At 35.7% G+C, this 14,647-nt stretch overlaps 1 protein-coding gene across 1 annotated transcript; it reads left to right on the top strand.

Moving 5' to 3' along the window:
- The first annotated feature begins 626 nt into the window (after positions 1-626).
- On the top strand, positions 627-14,620 carry clgn (calmegin). The gene is made up of 15 exons (XM_051901273.1): positions 627-810; positions 1,360-1,533; positions 1,680-1,753; positions 2,074-2,132; positions 2,279-2,420; positions 2,511-2,592; positions 3,359-3,551; positions 3,856-4,045; positions 4,341-4,454; positions 8,970-9,126; positions 10,080-10,295; positions 10,396-10,512; positions 11,705-11,837; positions 11,925-12,043; positions 13,602-14,620. The coding sequence occupies exons 2-15, from the start codon at positions 1,360-1,362 to the stop codon at positions 13,680-13,682; spliced, it is 1,851 nt and encodes a 616-aa protein (XP_051757233.1). The 5' UTR covers positions 627-810; the 3' UTR covers positions 13,683-14,620.
- Positions 14,621-14,647: the final 27 nt, after the last annotated feature.

Genomic DNA, 14,647 nt, shown 5'->3' with positions numbered 1-14,647 from the left:
AATTTATAGAAATAATTCACATCCAATACATGTATCACATGATAAATCCGATGCATTATTTTTTGCGAAAAAATAATAATAATAATAATTTGTTGTTAATAATAATAAAAAAAGTTTTTCCACTTCGCTGTTGTTTTGTGTTGAGTTCCGGTGCGACATTTATGGTATATTAGGAGATTGGGAACGCTTAATTGATCATTTCTGTAACATCATTACTGAAGCATTATTAAATCCTTTAATATTAATAATAATAATAATAATATATATATATATATATATATATATATTTTTTTTTTATTTATTTTTTTTTAGCTCCTAACATAAATATTAGGAACAGAATCCTGGCGTAAGTGTTGCCTAAGTAGGCCTAGGTTTTATTTTGCGACAACTGAGTGGCACTGGTGATGCAAGTGTCAGTAGCATGTAAAATGTTGGATAAATAAATTGGTACTTTATTTTGATAGGTGATGCGGAAGTAGTGTTTTTTCACAGAAGAGCCAAGTGGCAGCATATAAATAACTGGAAAAATGAACGGGACTTTTATTTTGGCGTGAGATGTGAGAGTGGATTTCATCACACAGTGCGGTAGCAAATGAATATACGGTAAATATATGGGACTTTTATTTTGACAATGTTGCGGAAGTGGTTTTTATCGCAGAGGGGCGGTTGTCAGTGGCATCCTGCGCTTCAGATAACACTGGCTATCGCTCTCATTCATAGCGGACTCTTCGCGCCGAAACACTGGATGACAAACCAATCCGCTTACGCTACAGTTAACCGACATTGCCAGTATTAATTCAGCTGGAAGAGGTGAGTGAATAAAGACATTTTCTGCTAAACACTACAAACGTTGATCACGCAGACAGGCATCATCATTTTCTTCTTCATCGTCATCATCATCATCGTCATGACCCAGCTAACGGTACCGCAGCTAGCCAGAGCACATTATTATAATATTGTTATAAAATAATATAAATAACAAAATTATACAATTTTATAATTTTAATATTTTACTATTTTAAGAAATCCGTTACACCTAAGAGCTGGAGGTAATTGTGATTAAACGTAAAAGATGCCATTGAAATATCTGTTTCTCTTATTCGGTTTTTATTCTGCTGGCATTTGCTGTTCTGTTATAAAACCTTTAGTCTTACAGTGAAATACTGATACAACAAATATTGAAACAACAATAAGCTCCTTCTAATGGCAGATGTGTCGATCAATATCAGGGTCAAAGTGTCATGAAATCACACGCTCCGCCCCAAAGGAAAATAAAGAAAACAAATACGTTGTTTTTTTTTTTATTATTATTATTTGGTTGTTTCTTTTGGTCATGCTCTTTTTTGCATGTTTTTGTAGATGAAGTTGCGGTGGGGCTGGACTTGTCTCTTGTTACTCTCCATCTCCATGGTAACATGGGCCCAGGAAGAAGACCTGGAGGATGAAGAGGAGGCTCAAGTGGAAGATGGAGATGTGGACATAGAGGCAGACAGTGGTGAAAGCATTGAAGCAGACGCCAATGTATCTTTTCAGGTTAGATACCACTAAATAAAAAATATGCATTGACATAAAATTGAATATCATATTTTGTATAAGAACAGTTAACACTAATTCACACTAAATGGCTTGGGCTCTAATCTTTAAGTTATTTGTAAAGATTTATTATATTAAATGCACAGGTAACATACAAGACCCCAGTTCCAACAGGAGATGTGTTCTTTACTGACACATTTGATGACGGATCTTTGGGCAGGTTTGTGAAGCTTATCAATTTGATATTGCACAAAATTATTCTAAAAGAATGAAAACAAGATCACAGTCTTGTATGTTTGCTTTGAGATGATCTTTATTCAACTATACTCATAAATGTTGACAACATGTACATTTAGCAGATAAACACATTTTAAAACTGACTAAGAATATTGATATCTGATTTTGTGCAGATTTTTGTCAAAACAATGATTTAATGATCACAAAATATATTGAATAAATACTCTATGCAAATAGCATGGCCTCTTGTTACTTATTGCTTAATTATTTGTAAGCTTTTTCATGTTTTATTATTTTCCGCAGTTGGCAGGTGTCTAAAACAATGAAAGAGGATGCTGATGAAGATATTGCGAAATATGATGGTTAGTTTTCCAGCTGAGAGGATTTGTGATTTTGTTTTTTTTTTTTGATTGCTGCTTATTAATATTTTTATTAGTAAATAATGCTGATAATATATTTTATCATTAATCCCACTTAAAATCCTAAATTATGTCTCTCATGCCTGTAGGTAAATGGGAGGTTGAGCCCCTGAAGGAAAATAAGGTGCCTGGTGATTTGGGCTTGGTGCTGAAATCTCGTGCAAAGCATCATGCCATCGCGGCTTTGCTTAACAAACCCTTCGTGTTTAAGGACAATCCCCTCATTGTCCAGTGAGTGCTGTTCTTACTTAAAAAACCCTGGATTTCTATGATACTTGAAAAATAAAGCTTGTGCATTCTAACAAAATCTGATCTATGCAGGTATGAGGTCAATTTTCAGGATGGGATTGACTGTGGCGGTGCTTATATCAAGCTATTGTCAGACTCAGAAGACTTAGACCTGGTATGTTCATTGACTGTTTCACATGTTTAGAACAAATTAAGGGTGTGTTCACACTTGGCAGGTTTGGTTCGATTGTTCTGTTGGTGCGGTTCATTTTAATAAGTGTGAACGCTGCCATCCGAACCGTGGTGTGCACCAAACAAGCGGACCGAGAACCCTGAAAAGGTAGGCCTTAGTCCGCTTACAAACAAACTCTGGTGTGGTTCGACTGAAATATGAACGCAACACAAACCAAAGACTTATAAATTAACCAAAAACAGGATGTGATGTCACAAGATGCAACCGTAAAAAGGACAGAATGCTCATACATAGGAACTTACGTTGCCCATCACAGTTCGGTATTGGAAACACGGCCTTCTTGCCTCAGGTCTTTGTTTGTGTGCGACGGAGGAATTCCTGCTGCTGTTTTGACTCCTTTACACATTTTATAAGCTATATTCATGAGTTCTCAGCTAGTAAAAATACCATCATATGTATATTTAAAAAATAAATAAATAAAAAAAAACAGTTTTTTGTCTTTAAAATGACAGTGTGAACACTAAGCGAACCAGGACTAAATGTATAATTTCCTTTTTTAGTCCAGACCAAAAGAACAAAGTTAACCAAACTACAAGCATGAACACCCCCTAAAAAACCTGCCCTGGTATTGTAGAAATTAAAATGTAAGACATTGGAGGTGAAATAAGAAATATGATATAAAATTGCCATTGTAAGGAAAAAAATTATATATATCTTAAGGGTGATGTATGCGTTTTTTGACTCACAGGAGCAGTTTCATGACAGGACACCGTACAGCATCATGTTTGGGCCGGACAAATGTGGAGAGGACTACAAACTGCACTTCATCTTCAGACATAAAAACCCCCTTAATGGAGATATGGAAGAAAAACATGCCAAACGTCCCGACGTCGATCTGAAAAAGATCTATACTGATAAAAAGACACACCTCTTCACACTTGGTGCGTACACACACTTGTGAAAGCTCTGACAACTTTTTAAAAACATATATTATTATTATTATTATTATTATTACTACTATTATATAGATATAAATGTTATAATAAGTAATTGAATTAATCAAATGTAATCATTGGAGATTAAATCAGAAAAGTATATCACTATATTATATATGATATGTGACATTAATGTAAAGCCATTTTTTGTTTGATTAAAAGCAATTTTGAATGCATGTAGTGATTTATATTACATTATTCAATGGTAAATTAGTCAATCATTATTTCTGATCTCTTCTCCTTTTCTCAGTTTTAAATCCAGACAATACCTATGAGATCTTTATTGACCAGTCCAGTGTTAGCAGGGGAAGTCTGTTGACAGACGTCGTTCCACCTGTGAACCCTCCAAAAGAGATTGACGATCCCAAAGACTCCAAGCCAGAGGACTGGGATGAGAAAGCCAAAATCCCGGACCCAGAAGCAGTCAAACCTGATGACTGGTGAGGTCTATGAATAGGAAGCAAAGTCAAATGCGAAGAACGTATTTGGCATGTTTTTGATAGCTTGTGTTTTTTTTTTTTTTTTTTTTTTTTATAATTATTTTGCCAAAGCCACTTACATAAAACAGTACATTGTTGTGACTTTTATTTAAATTTTAAAAGCCATTGTGACAGACATGTCAGTCATATGATACTCATACTACGTAAATTTATGAAGAAGTTGTGTCAAGAGAATAGCAGCAGTAATATGTCAAAACCCTATTTTTTTCTTTTATCTATGCATCTCTCTATCTAGGGATGAGGATGCCCCTGCTAAGGTGCCGGATCCTGATGCAGTGAAGCCTGACGGTTGGCTGGATGATGAGCCAGAGTTTGTGTCTGACCCCACTGCAGAAAAGCCAGATGACTGGTGAGAACAAAAGTATTTTGTTTAATCCAGTGACTTATGTCAGTGTTCAATGAAGAGCTATAGAGTTATTATCAGAATCAATTTATTTGCCACTGTAAATTTGTCAGTATTTCTCACCCCTGTTAGAGGGTGTCTGATGTTGAAAGACCCGAAACATCCGAGGACCCCATAGTACATCATCACTGTTTACACCTGGTATTAAGATGCATTTTGGTCGATTGGATCACAAGTAGACGAGGGAGACACATACCCGTTTACACCTGGTGTTTTAATCCATTTCTTTTGTCCACATTCAACTACTTCTCTCCTGATTTCTTCAAGGGGAGGGTCTATGGGCGGGTAAATGTATACGTTTTTTCAGATGTTTCAATCTAACGGGCAAAATAAGCTCTCACAATTTACATATTTTGTCGATAATGATAAATAGACAATGTTTTGCTGAGTGTGCTGCTGGTTTATCAGTTTGTGGACAGCTGACTCCCAAAGCTTTTCACAGCAGTGACAGAAATTCTTTTCTTTAAGGGGCAACCTTAAATTGATTTCAAGTGGCAGTTTTACCTTCATAAGGGCATTTTTTTCTAAACTTATTAGATGATATGCATCATCTTTTATGTCAAATTCTTACATTAACTTAACAACAATAAGAAACTTTGGCTGTTACCAAACAACTGAAATTTGTATAAACAAAATCCATTTTTGCACTGCAAAAGTGACAGAATTCTGCATCTAAAGCAGCATTTAGATGTATTTACACTGCAATTACAATTGCATAAATAATGCTATAATATTGTTTTAAAAATGTTTTTAAAATTATAAAATGTTATTTCTGTCTTTTTGAGGGAGTAATTGAGTCATTCATTCACCCGATTCATTCAATCGGCTGATTCATTCAGGAACAAATCAAGTGACTCTTTTTATGAATGCTTGATTGAATCATTGACATGGATTCATTCAGGAACGAAACACCATTATGTGTTACTCTGAGAGGCACAACGGTTCTGTTGCGGCTTTGGTTGGAAGTATTTTTGTGTCAGCACAATGGAGCAAAAACAGACAATATTGGCAATATTGTGTCTAAAATTTGGCTCACAATATTAACTTCTTGTTTATTTAACTGTTGTATAAAATTAGTATCACATATGCAGTTGTGCTGATATTTGAGGAAAAACAGCATGCTTACTTATGTAATATTGCCTAACTATAACATATAGAAATTAATCTAGAATTTTAAGACAGTTGTAGGTCAAAAATTGGGTAACCAAAGCTTTAAAACCATGTCAGTCTTGTGTGTCACATTTTCATGAGAAATAGTATTTATGTTTGGAATGGCATAAGGGTGAGTGAATGATAACAGAATTTAAATTTTTATGTAAAATATCCCTTTAACGTTTTGAGCACAGACCAGACATGAATAACTACATGGACAAATACAAAGTTTGTAGACACTTGGGGTTTCTTGTCAAAAAGAGAAACCTGAAGGAATAAAGAAAAATATTTAAAGAATTAGAATTTATTGTAATGTATTTGAACTATTTGCAAAAATATTTTTATTTTAATGTGCCACTATTATGCTTTTTCGAATATTACCTTTCATACAGTGTGTAATATAGCTGTTTGTGAATGTAAAAGGTCTGCAAAGTTTTAAAGATCAAAGTGCACGACAAATAAAGTGATCGTCTCCTAAAAGAAGGAATCGATTCGAACTGCCGAAACAAGTCGTCAGCAGTTCCAGTCTCACTCCCTGTTATATACCTACGTAACAATGTAACAAATTTGCATAATGTCAGCCTACAGACTTTATTGGCTGCTCGTGAACATCGTCTACTTTGAACCGCCCTCAAACACTGTAGTTGTAGCTGAGGCCTGGAAGAGTTTCGTGCTGCTCATGTCACGAAGACACTGTTTTCAACGCTGCGAATCCACTTTGCATACACTTCAAAAGGATGAGGACTCGTGCTGGAATTGATGCGGAAAAAACTGACGCCATTGTTATTGTTCGTATCACTTTGTATACAAGCCCTAAGGAAGCCTCTGGAGCTAAAATTCAGATAATGGTAATGGATGTTTCGTTTCCGACGTGCTGTAAGCGATTGGCCAATCACAACAGACTGGGCCATCTGACCAATCTGAGAAGAGCTGGCTCTCAGAAAGGATGGGTTTAGAGAGACTGAATCTTCAAACAAACCATTTTCAGACTCTGAGAAATGAGGTGAAGTGCTATGTATATTATAAGTAAATTAAAGTGTTTTTTGACCATTGATGCATGTCAATCTTTTGGTACTAGACCTTCAAAACAAAATTTATGAACCTTTAAAATGGCATAATAGGGGCACTTTAATAGGTTAAATGACTGTCCTAACCACAACCTATAAACATTTGAGTCAACGCCACATGTTTTACCATATTCTAATGTAGGTCTGATGATGGTAGCTCTCCCAATTTTTATTAGACAAGTGAATTTTCACAAAATGAACAATATGAACATTTACAGTGTGCACACATGCGTAATATGCTGAAATCGGCGTTGTTAATGTTTCTTGTCTCGTCACATTCAGTTGGGAATTACATTACGTATCATATTTTTAATTCAAAATGCAGAAATTTGACAAATGTTAAGTAGTTTGCATCCCTGCATATTACTGCTGGTTGTTTATAACTGTTTAGCTATATACAGTACTTACATTTTACCTCACACTCTTTTACCATTAAAACAGAAAAATTGTGCTGAAATTTATTACTTTCTTGTCAAAAGGAGAAAAATAAATGAATAAAGAAATAAATGAAGAAAAATAGTTAAAGAATTATAATTTACTGTAAATTTATGCCTTTGCAAAAAATGTATTCGTTGATCTGGCAAAGGCTTCTTTACTCACGTCCAACATGCTTTCTCTAGTCTTCAATTAGCTTTAAATATTAATAAAAACAAAATGCATGGTTTTTAACAGAAATCTACCACATGTTGAATATCTGCCTAAATTTTCTCATTGGATGGCTCTGAGATCGATTATGTTGAATGCTGCAAATATCTTGGTATCTGGCTTGATAGTAAGTTGTCATTTGAAACTAACATAAATGTATTGCTCAGAAAGGTTAAATCTCGTATTGGTTTTCTTTATCGTAATAAATCTTCTTTTACACACTCTTCAAAACAGCTTTTGGTTAAAATGACAGTGCTTCCAATTTTGGATTATGGTGATGTAGTTTACAGGTCTGCTTCAAAAACTCTCCTTCATAAACTGGATGTTATTTACTACGCTGCAATCCGCTTTGTGACTGGAGCTTCATTTAACACTCACCATTGTCATTTGTATTCTTTATTGAACTGGCTTTCTCTTCATTCTCGTAGACAAATTAATTGGTTTCTGTTCATTTATAAAACTCTTATTGGGAAAACTCCATCATATTTACAGTCACTTCTTAATGTTCATAATACAAGTCGTAATCTGCGCTCTAGCAGTTTCATTAATCTCTGCATACCTAAAGTCCGTACCTCCTTTGGTCGTTGCTCTTGCAGAAGCCTTTAAGCTTAGTTCATTTATATCGCTTTCTTCCTTTAAAAACTCAGTTCAGTCAATAATTCAAGATCATTGTACTTGTTTTTAGTTGTTTGTTTTTATGTGTCACTGTTTATAATTGTGTTATTTGTTACTCTATTATGTTTTCTGTTGTATTGTACCTGCTTTTTATGCTGCCTCTTGGTCAGGTCGTCATTGTAAATGAGAACTGGTTCTCAATTGACTTACCTGGTTAAATAAAGGTTAATAATAAATGTATTAGGCTGAAACTATAAACACACTTTAGTCAAAGCCACATGTTTTTCCATGTTCGTAAGTCTGAGGTGGGTAACTCTACCAATTTAAGTTTTATGAATATTTTTTAGACAAGTGAATTTTCGATATGCACACGTTCATTCTTAATGTTGTGCCTAATATGCTGAAAACGGCTGTTAATGTATCTTGTCTCGTCACATTCAGTTAGAAATTACATTACATTAATCAATTCAAAATAGAAAAAATTTGACAAATGTTGAGTAGTTTGCCTCAATGGATATTACTGTTGGTCGTTTAACATTTCTATTGTAACAGTTGTCAAATATGACATTTAGCTACACTAAATGTGCACTTTATCTCAGACTCTTTTACCGTTAAAATTAAAGCTTTGCGCTGGAATTCATACTTGACCTCTGTGAACAATAAAGTCCTGCCTTCTTTGATTTGATTGGCCATCTCAATCATTATGTCACATATTGTCATTGACAAGCGGTCTTAGACTATCTTGCCGTCGTACACAATATTGGCATTGTATAGCACCCAAGTACATTATTATTAGGCAATTATTTAAAGCATTTTATTATACATGACAAAAAAAATGCTCCCTTTTGGCAGACGATCATCTGTAGTATTTATTACACTATGTAATGCGCAGTGCTGTCATTTTAGCTGTATTTCTTCCTTTTATATCACCTTATCAGCAGTATTCTCTTCATACCCCTCTCTCTTTCTCTCTCTCTCTCAGGGATGAGGAAATGGATGGAGAATGGGAGGCTCCTCAGGTGCCAAATCCAGCATGTACAGCCGCTCCTGGCTGTGGTGAATGGAAGCCACCCATGGTCAATAATCCTCAGTATAAGGGCAAATGGAAAGCTCCTCTCATAGACAACCCTAACTACCAGGTACTGACATCTAGAGTCTGGAAATGTTGCTGAAACACCCAGATTTTATTCAGTATAAGCCAATGTGACACAGCCTGTCTTTGAAAATTAGGTTAAAACTATTGCATATTACTGTAGTTTTATTTGTTTTTTGTTTTTTTAAATGAATGAATTACAGACAACAGTGCAACAGTCGGATACTGTAAATAAAAACTCCATTCGTTTTCACCATTGGGAAATTTATTTTTAATGATAGCTTACCAACCTTTCAACACAGCCCTGTTGTGAGCTCCAAGGTTGTTAAAGGGTTAGTTCACCCAAAAATGAAAATTCTGTCATTAATTACTCAACCTCCTGTTGCTCCAAACCCGTAACCCAGTCCGATAGACTGCAACACAACTACTACTTTCAAGGTCCAGAAAGGTGGTAAACACATCGTTAAAATAGTCTGTGACTACAGTGGTTCAACCTTAATGTTATGAAGTGACGAAAATTCTTTTTGTGTGCAAAAATAACGACTTTATTCAACAATTTCTTCTCTTCCATGTCAGTCTCCTACGCTGTTTATGTTGTTCAAAGTGCAGCGCTTCCAGGTTTACGTCAGAACAACGGCTCATTATTGGCCGACGCTGTTCACGTGAGCAGCACAACGTATGCGTGTTGAGCCGGCGTTCTGACTTAGAACCTCACTAAAGTCTTGTAGCTTTTGTCTTTTTTTTTGTCCAATTTTGAAATACTTTTTTGCTTTAATTAAAAGTTTGTAATGTAGTGATTCACTTCATAGTTGATTGGCTTGGTTCATGGCTTATAATGCTTTAACAAAGATTTTAAATCCCTATTTGGAAAAATACTTCTGGAACCAGTAGCACTAAAAAAATTGGGTGTGCACTGTTGCGTTCTATGACCACTGATCCTTAAGTATAGTACAAAAAATGTTCATTTTTATTCAACGTCTTTGTGTATTTTTTTAACAGGGTGTGTGGAGTCCAAGGAAGATTGCAAACCCTGACTACTTTGAGGATCTTCACCCATTTAGGATGGAAGCATTCAGAGCTGTAGGTCTGGAGCTGTGGTCTATGACCTCTGACATTTACTTTGACAATTTCATTGTTACCGCAGAGAAGGAAGTGGCGGACCGCTGGGCTGCAGACAGCTGGGGACTCAAAAAACTTGTGGCTAGTGCCAATGAGGTATGCCTCTGCCTCTCACATCAACTTTTTTTTTTTCTGGGAATTATTGCTCATTGGGCTTCAGTTTTGTTGACATACTCACTGTCTTTTCCTGTCTTAGCCTGGAGTGTTGAGTCAGTTGGCACTGGCTGCAGAAGAGAGGCCCTGGCTGTGGGTGGTTTACATCCTTACTGTTGGTTTGCCTATTGGACTGGCTGTGCTCTTCTGTTGGCCAAAGGTAAGGCCTGACCCCACAGAGGAGATCCCATTGAATGCAAAAGGAAACACTTGATATAGCAGGCACAGATATATTTAGGCTGTCAGTATTTTGCTGTGAATCATATAGATGTGTGTGGGGGTACAGCATAATGATTCATTACATAACCTGCAAGATTGTGTCCCGTACTACCATAAGCAAAGCGGATAACGAGAAGCAGAATGAAATAAACAATCATGCACAGTCAGCCGTACAAATTTACATTTTACATGTATTCATTTAGCAGACAGTTTTATTCAAAGCGACTTACAAATGAGGTCTACACAAGTGATTCATTCTAAGGAGACAGTAAGAACTGCTGTAAAACACAGTACCAAAATGTACTGGAATGTGCATAACAAGCTAGCACTGAGAAAACATAAGCTTTCCTAAAACTTACTTAAAACACGGTTCTGTTTTGTTTAGTTTGTTTTTCGTTGTTGTTGTTTTGGATTTGTTTTTTGTGTGTTTTTGTTTTGTTTTGCTTTTTTATTTAGTTTTTTTGTTGTTGTTTGTTCTATGTTGTTTTATTTGTTTTTGTTTTGTTTGTTTTCTATTTTGTTTGCTGCCTGTCAAGAACCAGTATTTCCTTCTGGAAATTCACTCCAGTTTTTAAGCAGTAAGGTTTGAAAGACATTTTGTGTCACAGCTTTTACTATTTTGTGTTATTTTCACATGGCTAAAATTCTATAATGGCCAATCAGCATCCAGAATAGAAATTATTCAATATATATAAGGCTTTAAAAAAGAGGTACTGTCATACTCAAGCTCACGTATAGGTCATTCTGAGAAACTTGGCTCAAATCTGGTATTTGTTGTGTGTTTGTTACCTGATGACATCCACATAAACAAAACAGTCCACTTGAAACATAAACAATACAGTTGATCAATCTGGTTTACGATGCTAACTCAATTGATATGTTGCTAAAGATTATGGTGTTTAGGATTAGCTTGCAAGCACAAAATCCTCTTAATGAGTGTTTATCATTGGTAGCATAGCAACAGACTATCAGTGACCTGCCCTGAAGCATTCTACAGGTTGGTCACCAGATATGAACCGATATTTGTGATGACAGACAGGATGGTGCACATCTTCCTCCTGCTTCTTCAGTGCCTTTCGTGGTGAATTGCTTCTTGAATATTCTCAATTTACACGTTTATATGTGTATTGCAGAAGTCAGATGATGACTATGTATACAAGAAAATTGATCAGCCCAAAGCAGAACCAGATGAGGTAGAAGAAGAGGAGGAGGAGAAAGGGAAAGATGAAGATGAAGCTAAAGCAGAGGAAGCTACTGAAGCTAATGGTTTGTACATTTTATCCTTGTTTCCCATTTAAGTACTTTTGTGTAGCTGTTATCCGTAATTTTCTTCTTTTGTTATTCCCTTACCAGTGGATGAGAATGGGGACGGGATGGAGAAGGATACAGAGGATGGAGAAGGAGGAGATACAGAAGATGAGGAAGATGAGGAAGAGGCCAGTAAGCCAAATGATACAGCCTCAGAGGATGAAGTAAGCAATTTTGCGTTGTCGTTTAGTCTTCTGTAGCCAGACTTTTGATCAACATGAAGTCGATTATTCTGCCCATTTAGACAAAAAGAGTAGGGTCCCAATGTGCTGCTCACACAAGCAACAGCTTTCCATCTTTTTACTGGTAAGATACCGTTCACACATCAGTACTAAAATACCTGAAAACTCTGATGTCAATCATCTGAAATGACCTTTACATGCTGAGCCATTTTCTTCATCTACCTGTCCTGGGTACGGAGAAGCGCTATAGTTTCATTGTCCACTAAATTTTTTTTTAATTCTGAGTGACAGGCATAAGGGGATGAATCACACTCTTAAAAACATGAGATGCTTAAAGGGATAGTTCACCGAAAAATGAAAATTTGATGTTTATCTGCTTAAAGCAGAGGACCTCACCAACCAGATGATATTCAAAGTCTCTTTTGGCAAAATGTTTTGTTGCAGCTGATTTTCATGAACAAAAATCTGCAGCCTACAAAAAAAAAAGCAGCCTAAAGAACACTAACATTTTCCTATGGTTTTAACAAAAATACGACAGCAAAAACAACTGGACTAAGTAATATAAATTTCAAACATGATTAAAGACATGTAAACAGTAATAAAATAATAACAAATAAACAAATTAGCAATAGCACAAATAAATACAACTAAAGTTCAGGTACAGAAATTGTAATCAAATGTAAAATAACAATGCATAGTTTTCTTTTTATTAATAAAATATAGATTATTTATTATTAAAGTTACAAAAGTTATTCAGTCAATATCAGTGAGTGATTTTTCTTTTTCTTTTGTTCTTTGATTAACATGCGTTTTCTTTCTCAACTGTTTACGTTCACTTAAAACATAACCAACTGTTTGCAAGGATATTTTGACATAATTTTGTGTGTATTTGTGCGTTCAAACACAAGACGCATACTAGAACTCAATTCTGTATCGCGCACTATATGAGAAGCGGCTCTCTGTGCACGAGCTTTGGATGTGTGCGCAAAGAAAACAGCATGCTTCGCGAGTGCCGAAGCAGAATGAAATTTTTTTATTTTATTACAAGTATCCGATTCCAGAATTGGAATACATTTTTGATTCCCAAACCTAATGACTGTATGTGTGAAAGGGGCTTATGTGTACTAGACGAAACTGTGCCACTTATTAACACAGAGACATGCAGAAATTTGCGAAATTCAGTGACATTCCACATTATACTGGAAAATTCTATTTTTATAAGTATATTCAGCGATTGGTCAGCATTTTCCACATTGCGAAAATCATAGTGCGAAAACCTACAAGAAAATGTTCGATTGATGTCATAAAAATTATCAATTATAGTTTGTGTTTTTAACGTGCCTTTTAGAAGTGTGCAAATCTGAAATCGATAACACAGTTAGAAAGAACCTGCTGGAAACATTATGGTCACATTGTTTGATTCTATTTTGCAGAAGCATTGTCCTAACTTGATACTTTTTTTTTTTTTTTTAAGTCGATTTGTACTGACAATCTAGATCTACTGATTGTTGTTAGACTGACAAATTTTGGGTCTTTACAGATGAAGGACGCCGATGAGGAAATTCAGAGCACAGGAGAAGAACCTAAAGCTGTGAGAAAGAGAAGAGTACGGAAGGACTGAAGAACCACATTTTCCCCATTTTCCCCTTTGCCTCTTTTTGCTGCATGCTTTCGGCTTATGCCCTTTAGCATGCAAAAAAAAAAAAAAAAAAACGGCAAACCTAGCCGTTCTCCCGAAGAGGTCATACTTCATCCGACTGAACCTCGCCTCCCCTCTTTCAGTCTTCCGCTTAGTTCTTATCGGTTACTGTTGGGATTTGGATTTAGATACAAAAGTCAGACCTGCTGAGTTTTATCTCCACGTTTTTTCTTTTTAGATTAGAATTCAAGAAGTTTTACTGGGCCAGTGTTTCCCTACTAGTGATGAAAGTCTGAATACTGTGAAGGGAAATGTACAATGGATATTTTAGAAAGATTAACTAGTTTATGATCACCTCAATGTTTCAGTTCAAGTTAAGTTATTAAAAAAGGGGTGAGTTCTTTGTGAGTTTTTAAGTTATGAGCTTTTTAACATGATCAAATTGCTTTGATCGTATTTATTGTTTGTATCTTGTTTGAAAAATGATGCAACTGAATTTAGGCATAGAACTTTTTATTCTCGCATTCTACTGTGTCATTACCACAGTTAGCAGGCTGTGGAGAAGAGCTCCGTGAGACCAGAGGCCGTCTCCACCAAACATCTAGGTCAGCGGAGTGCTAGGAACTCAGATCAGTATTGCTTTTTTGGCATCAAAAAAAGTCATTACGCACAGTTGTCAACACTGACACTCTCTAACCGCAGAGCCAGTCGTAAGCACACTGAAAACACTCCCACTGACATCAGACTGACCGCCATCTATGAAACCATAGAGCTTTGGAAACAGACAGGTTGTTTTTCAAGTGATGAACAGTTTTGTTTTTCTGCTTTTTTAGGTCGTGTGTTCAGCCTTACAAGGACAGCCTTTTGTTTACATGTTTGCAAACTGTTCATTGCTCTTGGAAATAAATATTTACTATAAACATTGTGCACCATTGCCATGACTTCAG

Source organism: Ctenopharyngodon idella, chromosome 1 (assembly GCF_019924925.1).
Source record: "Ctenopharyngodon idella isolate HZGC_01 chromosome 1, HZGC01, whole genome shotgun sequence".
NCBI lineage: Eukaryota > Metazoa > Chordata > Actinopteri > Cypriniformes > Xenocyprididae > Ctenopharyngodon > Ctenopharyngodon idella.
Note: the sequence above shows the minus strand (reverse complement) of the source record. Positions and strands in the feature narration are given on the sequence as shown.